Source organism: Brassica oleracea, chromosome C1 (genome assembly GCF_000695525.1).
Source record: "Brassica oleracea var. oleracea cultivar TO1000 chromosome C1, BOL, whole genome shotgun sequence".
Classification (NCBI taxonomy): Eukaryota; Viridiplantae; Streptophyta; class Magnoliopsida; order Brassicales; family Brassicaceae; genus Brassica; species Brassica oleracea.
Window position 1 is genome coordinate 14882963 of NC_027748.1, and position 6790 is coordinate 14889752.

The 6790-nt window shown below is 38.7% G+C and overlaps 1 protein-coding gene across 1 annotated transcript; it reads right to left on the reverse strand.

Annotated features, from left to right (window-relative positions):
• Positions 1-1050: 1050 nt before the first annotated feature.
• LOC106309588 (zinc finger CCCH domain-containing protein 18) lies at positions 1051-6366 on the reverse strand. The gene is made up of 16 exons (XM_013746645.1): positions 5949-6366; positions 5588-5762; positions 5147-5243; positions 4984-5056; positions 4733-4899; positions 4564-4646; positions 4419-4475; positions 4135-4291; positions 3878-4029; positions 3621-3785; positions 3250-3543; positions 3130-3168; positions 2749-3046; positions 2535-2657; positions 2365-2449; positions 1051-1844 (listed from the first exon to the last, which is right to left on the reverse strand). The coding sequence occupies exons 2-16, from the start codon at positions 5751-5753 to the stop codon at positions 1221-1223; spliced, it is 2580 nt and encodes an 859-aa protein (XP_013602099.1). The 5' UTR covers positions 5754-5762; positions 5949-6366; the 3' UTR covers positions 1051-1220.
• Positions 6367-6790: the final 424 nt, after the last annotated feature.

The following is a 6790-nucleotide window of genomic DNA, read 5'->3' on the forward strand; positions in this document are numbered from 1 at the left end:
CCATAGTTTAGATTTCTCTTTTTTTCACTATCTATCACTTTCTCAAAGTAAGTAGAAGCAACCATAGTTTAGACTCTCTTGAAAACTTTTTTTTTGTCATCAACTTATACAGATTCATACTGACTCTGTGAACCAAACCGGAAGATCTTGATCCATGTGAAACTTAGACAATTATTTATAGTCACGCAATACTTCATATATTAGAAATTAGAAAGTTTCTTATTTTATATAATAGTCAAAAAAGTTTTAATTGTTTTTGTTATTTTAACTATTTTAACATTAAAATATACCTAAGAAGACATATTTTTTGTTAATATTACTATTTTCTATTGAATTTCCATTTTACTTTAATAGTTAGCATTTTTTAGTAAGTTATGAAAAGTTAATATCTATTTTGTTAGTTTAGTATATTCATGTAATATTAATTTCGTTTTTAAAGATTAATTTTAATATTAACATTTTTAAAAATAGTAAACTTAAATAATAATTTGTCATACTACGATTGGTCGTTTAAATCCTACGTGGACGCTCTCGATGGCTTATAGCCTCAATTTTTATATAGTATAGATTTAGTCCTACCGAAATAAATACATGCATCATCACATAAAAACTCATTAGCGCGTCGTTTTGAATTTTAAATCACAAATTGGCAAATGTCAATGGGATGCTCTTCGCTTTTGTTCATTCATACCCTCAATATTACTAAACCTAACAAATCCGTCTTCGATAGGCGCACTGGAAATCCATAGTTACTGGTTGGCACTTCTGTTGTTGCCAGTCCTGTCATTTCCTAGAATATGTGTTAGTATACGCAAAAACAAAGATGTATCTCACATTTACCATGTAATTTATTATATTCCAATTTGAACGACGCACGTGAAAATTGTACTATATGTTAATTCATTCTTTTTTTGAAAAAATATTTGTGAAAGACTATATTTCAGTTAATCAAAGACAAAAATGGGTCATTCTGAAGACTACTCAAGATGTAATTATATATGGTTTGAGAATTGATAACCTCCAATAAAAGAAGCTTTTTATAAGATAAAAAGTCATAATGAAGAGCATCATCATTTAGTGAGAAACAAAAATCCATTTATATTTACAGAAGAAAAAAAAAAGTCGATTAAACATATCTGCGACCTCAGTGTCACAAGGCATCCTCTTTCATTGTACCATGCACATGACTCTCTATGAAAGGAGTTTCAATTTTGAATGAATCAAGCGCGCCACCTTTCTCCTTTTGATCGCTTCGAACGACGGAAATGCTCGTCACCGACATCGGAATCTGCCACCGATGGAGACCGCTCGTAGTACCTTGACGGCTTCCTCTTGAAATGCCTGTCTTCATCATCACTGGATTCGTATTCTGCCGACTCTCTTTCCCCACCACTATGACAACGAGTCGATGAAACGGCGGCAGCCGTCGAGGTCTCTGGCGGCGCGGGAGAAGACTTTGACGTTTTACGTTGTTTGCCTGAAGATGCCCCCTCTGGAAAGCTTATCCTAGAGAATACGCCGGACTTGTGGTTATCAACGAACTCTGAAGTTGGCTCCGATGATGGCATGTCCGATCTCTTACGGTGTTTACGATCAGATTCCCTGTGACGCTCTCGGCTTTTATCATCATCCCGGTGGCGTTCCCGGCTTTGATCATCGTCCCGGTGGCGTTCGCGACTTCGATCATCATCCCGGCGGCTGCGGTGATGATCATGCTCAGATTTCTTGCTAGATACTCGAGAGGGCGAGCTGACCCTTGGCCGAGATGACTGACGCTCTGATGATAATCTCTCCGATCGCCGACGACGGTCGTAATCAGGGATCGGAGGCGGAGGTCCATGTCCCTATTCATTGTACAACAAGGCATCAACAAATGGTCGTAACTAGTGCACTACAAATTGATTTGTAATAGCGCCAAAAATTTGTCTTAAGCCCATGATAAATGCACTAGGCCCAACAAATGGCCCATCTAATCACTATAAAGCCTTTGTTTTAACCTGACGTGAAGGTTACAAAAATGTTTTTATAAAAATAGCGATATGCATATTAAAAATAGGTAACGTGATTTAGTATCACTTTAATCAATATATCTTTAAAAAAAAATATGAAATATACCAGATATCTACATTTTAATAAACAAAATGCAAAAATAAAATCAATAACCGATGCACTTTCAGCAATTGAGGAATCATTCCATTTTCCTTTTACGTAATGATGATAGATAAATGCAGGGAGCGATAAGGGATTAGATTTCGAAGAGAGAATGGAAGTGTGTTGAAAACCTACAGTCTCTTTCAAGCCAAACCAGTTGGCTGAGAGATATAGAGTAGCGAGAGATAACTGAGACAACAAAATGATACATACAGATTTTGGCTTCATGGGTGAGGAAGAGTCTGCCGAGTTGTTATTCATCATTCTGCTCTTCTCACCTTCCCTCAAGACATTCCCTCTGCACCACACAAAACAAAGAATCAGCTAACATGATGGAGCAGACGTGTGAGAGAATGAGAGCAGTGAAAGCAAAGTGCGATTACCCTTCCGACCGTCTCTCGTTTTCACGCTTTCGTTTCATCTCAGCTTTCCTAGCTTCGAATTCCTCTCTCCCAGGCATCATAGGACGTTGGACATTCATACGATTCCCCATCTCCGCAAGGTCCCTTCTCAAGTCAAATACCACCATTATCTATATATATATCTAAACTTAATAGCTCCAAGTAAGATAAAACACTAGAAACAATTTATGAGTACCTATGAGGTGGTGGTATGTTAGGGAACCCAAAGCCCTGTGCAGCAAAAGGATCTGGATGCAACATACCCCCATACATGTCCATGGGGCCTAATCCATAACCGACATAAGGAGGCATACCGCCAGGATAAGGGCCTGTAAAGCCATTGAGACCAGGATGAAAGCCATTGAACCCTGGTTGAAAGCCGTTAAAGCCCGGTTGCACACCATTGAAAAAATGATTACTTGGACCTGGACCCATCGGTGGCGGCATCATATAGTCGGGGCCTGCTGGATGCTGCATGGGGTTCCATTGCATGTCTGCAAACATATCACAATCTGTTAAGCATCTCCATACAATTAATTAACATAGACTGGGAAGAAAGAAGATGAGTAATAGCTACCGGGTCCAGGCATCCGAGGTTTCTTTTTCTTCTTTTTTCCTGGTTAAGAGCAAGAGTATACGTTAATTATTGAAGATATTAGTCACCAAATATCATAAATGAATGATAGCCAGTTACTACCTTGATCCCCGGGAACAGCCTGCTGCTGTGTTTCTTCCTTGGGAGCTTGCGTATTCACCTGTGAAACTACTGCTTCCTTGCCATTCAAGCTTTCGGATGCATCAACTGGTTTATCCGCTTTAACTATTTCTTCAGACACCTTAGGAGCACTTGTGATCTCCGCTACTTCTACTGGCGGCTTTAGAGGTGAAGTCTCAATGTTGTTACTAGGAGCTGGTTTCTTTTCCCCTTTAGATGCAGCAGATGTAGTAGGAGACAGAACCTTTGGAGCTAGGCAACGTGCAGACTCCATATCTAGTTTTAATATGCATTAGTTTAGCGATGATGGTACAAACACATCAGAACATACTACGAATGAGAGGATGAGTTACCTTGGACTTGACACATGCCGCCAGCGTTCTCAGCACTACTGTTACCAGACTCCATGATACGGTTTATAGCATCCCTGAGGGTCTTGTTTGGTAGAAGATCATCAGCTAGTACATTGGTGGCTCCACAAACACACATTGACTTTGCAATTATGTGATCTCTGATACCTGAATTTGTAGATTAATTAAGTCAAAAAGCCGTGATCTGAAATAGATAATGATTAAAGAAGAACTGGCAAATTTGACAAAAAAGAACTTACACTTGTCACAGAAGCTCTGGTAACAGCATTTACTCGTCAGGGCAGCATCTCTCATCACTTCTTTGCATAAGGGGCATTTTAGCTCAGGAGGAAGCTCCCCCACAGAACGTGTTACTGACCGCAACCCCTCCATTTCCTTCTCAAACGCATCCCTGAATTTTGTTAAATTGACACAAAAACATTCAGACTGAATTCATGTGAAAAAGTAGCATATGACAACAACATCTTAAATGTAAATATGCGACAATAAAACGTACTCGTTTGGTTTCAAAACTGCAACTGCGCCACTTGGCAAAGAATAAGAGCCATCTGGGGTCGCCACAAGCATAGACTTGGGAATACCAGTAGGTGGTTTAACTCTCTTAACATCATATGTAGGATCGCCATTTGTAGGGCAGTGCTGAATAAAATGTCCTGAGTCAGACAACAGACGCTTAGTACACAGTTTTTTTTTCCCGAGGCTATAAAACCATACACACTTGTGACAACACTAGAACCGTAACCATCAATAATAACAAAATATTCTCCAAAACAGACATACCAGGAACATTGCAACGATGGCATATATATCCTGGTGGCGGCGTTTTCCTTTCCATTCCTGCTCAATAAAAGTAAACTCAGCTTCAGTATCTTGAATTCTACTGCAAAATTAAACTCAAATTTTGGACAATAATTGATGAACTTACCATTCCCAAAACCGCGTCCACCCGTCCTTCCAGACATACCCCTCCCGTAACCTCTGCCCGGGCCATAACCATCTGCACTTTGTCTGTCACACGAAAGAAAAATAAACAAACTGTTTGGCCAAGATTTAGTTAGCATGACCGTGCCTATCAGTTAAAGAAGACTACTTACTGCTGCCAGTCTAATGCTGGAGTGTCTATCAACGCCTTGAGTTTGGTTTCTTCATCTACTTTCTCATCGGCTGGTGCAGGATCAGGACCTGGGTTACTATAATTGACAGCTGTGGCAGCAGGAACTGAATAAAAATCATTCCCAAACTCGTCAAACTCATCTTCAGCCTATAACGTAGATTTAACGAGTGGGTTAATACCAAGATAGTCGAAGACAGTGCTAATAAAAAAAGATTGCCGTAAACAACTCACAGCAGATGCATCGGCAGCAATATGATTGTTCATTTCAGTCTGAACATTTTCCACTTTCTCCTCCACTCTCGGCCTGCAAAGCGTAGTAGATATTTACATCATTACACATGAGTCAAAAGGAAAAAGAGACAAGAGACTAAAATAATGGGGTATCGGAGAATACTCTTGTTGGTTGATAACCCTGATGCGAGGGCGTCCAGGGACCCGGCGAATTAGGACAGAAGTATTCTTTGGGATTAACATTGCTTCATCCAGATATTCTGAAAGAACAATAGTAGAGAAGAAAATATATAAAGGCCAAATATATAATTCTAGTGATTCACAACCAGAATCAATCAAGAACAATTTAACCTCAGAAGGAATAATATTCAACTAAAAGAAAACTCAGTATCCAACATTTAACTGATGGTGTCGTCATCACCATAGGTTCAACCAATTTAATTCAACTGATTCAATTAACAAGGAAAGTAACTCACTTTTTTACTTAAGCAAGACAACTAAACGACACCACAGCTCAATGCAGGGAAGTAAAAAACACATGCTCTCAATGTACATACGTTTGATAAACTACAAAACACATGACTAAGATGAGAGGAAAACAAACCTTCGTTAGTTTGGGCATTAGAGATGACAATGTCAAGGTCTTTACCACTGCCCAAATGCTTAGTTTCGTAAATTTTCTCTTTGAGAAAACCAACTGATATAAAAGGACCATCCATGGAGATGGTATCATAAGCCTTGGCACTCTTAAACTTGTAATAAATTGCCATTCGATTTATCTGAATAATGGAATAAAAAATACATATATATGATATTATTATTACTAACTTAATTAAACCATTATGACACAAACACACAAAGACTCTTAAGAATCTAGGCCCTTCCGCAAATAAAAAAAAATTATATAGGAGGAGGCCAACAAAAAAAAAAAGTAACTACAAGAAAAAACTCATATGGTTCTGTACTTGTTCGTTTCGACTTCACAAAGACGAAACCTCTCACGCGCGCCAAGACAGCAGCAACAGATCAAGGGAGAATTTTCCGACAAGCTCCGGATCCAGATTGGGTAGAACGTCCGTGTTAGATCGAACAGCTTAGATGGCAGGGACAAAGCTCAGCTAAAGATATCTCCAATTAAAATCTTCACGAAACTGCGGAGACAACCGATCGATCGAACGAGTGGCTTCAAATCAGCAAATCCTGAAGCTCCAAGCACCGAAAGATCCTCAGATGAGATTTTGAGAAGACGGATCTCGAGGGTTCAGAAATCGAAGATTGTAACCGATGGAAATCGTGAGGGCACTAGGGTTTGTGCAATGGGTGGGGATCTGTCGTGTCCAGAGAGACCTTCCCCTAATTTATCTTATCGTACTGCTGCTTTTTGTTAGTTGAAAACCGTAACCGTAAGGCCCAATATATAGCTAGTTTCTGTTTCTATTTTATTTTCTCTTATCTAATGGGCCTTACTATTGGGCCTTACTATTGGGCCTTATGTGAGGCAAGCCGTAGCTCCTTCCTGAATGAAATAATTTTTCCTTCTTTTTTTTTTTAACACTGATCCTTCAAGAAATAATCATCTTTTATATAAAACCAAGAACCTAGTTGGAAGACTAAGAGTAACGTTATTGGTAGGACTAATTTTTAAGTCCTTAGCTTATTTTATTATTAGTTTTATGTTAAGAGACAAAGGTAAGAGACAATCCCAAAAATATAGATTACAGGTAGGATTTTTTGCGTTGTCTCTTAGTAAATTAATTATTTATTTTAATAAGTAATGACATATAAAAGATAAGTTTAAAATAAACAT

What these genes read in the sequence shown, in the direction of transcription:
- LOC106309588 (XM_013746645.1), bottom strand. Translation starts at nt 5,753, where the DNA reads ATGGCAATTTATTACAAGTTTAAGAGTGCCAAGGCTTATGATACCATC. An exon ending in AACGAGAGACGGTCGGAAGG is followed by an intron (nt 2,450 to 2,534) that starts GTAATCGCACTT and finishes TGTGTGGTGCAG; the next exon opens with AGGGAATGTCTTGAGGGAAG. An exon ending in CACCCATGAAGCCAAAATCT is followed by an intron (nt 1,845 to 2,364) that starts GTATGTATCATT and finishes TACAATGAATAG; the next exon opens with GGACATGGACCTCCGCCTCC.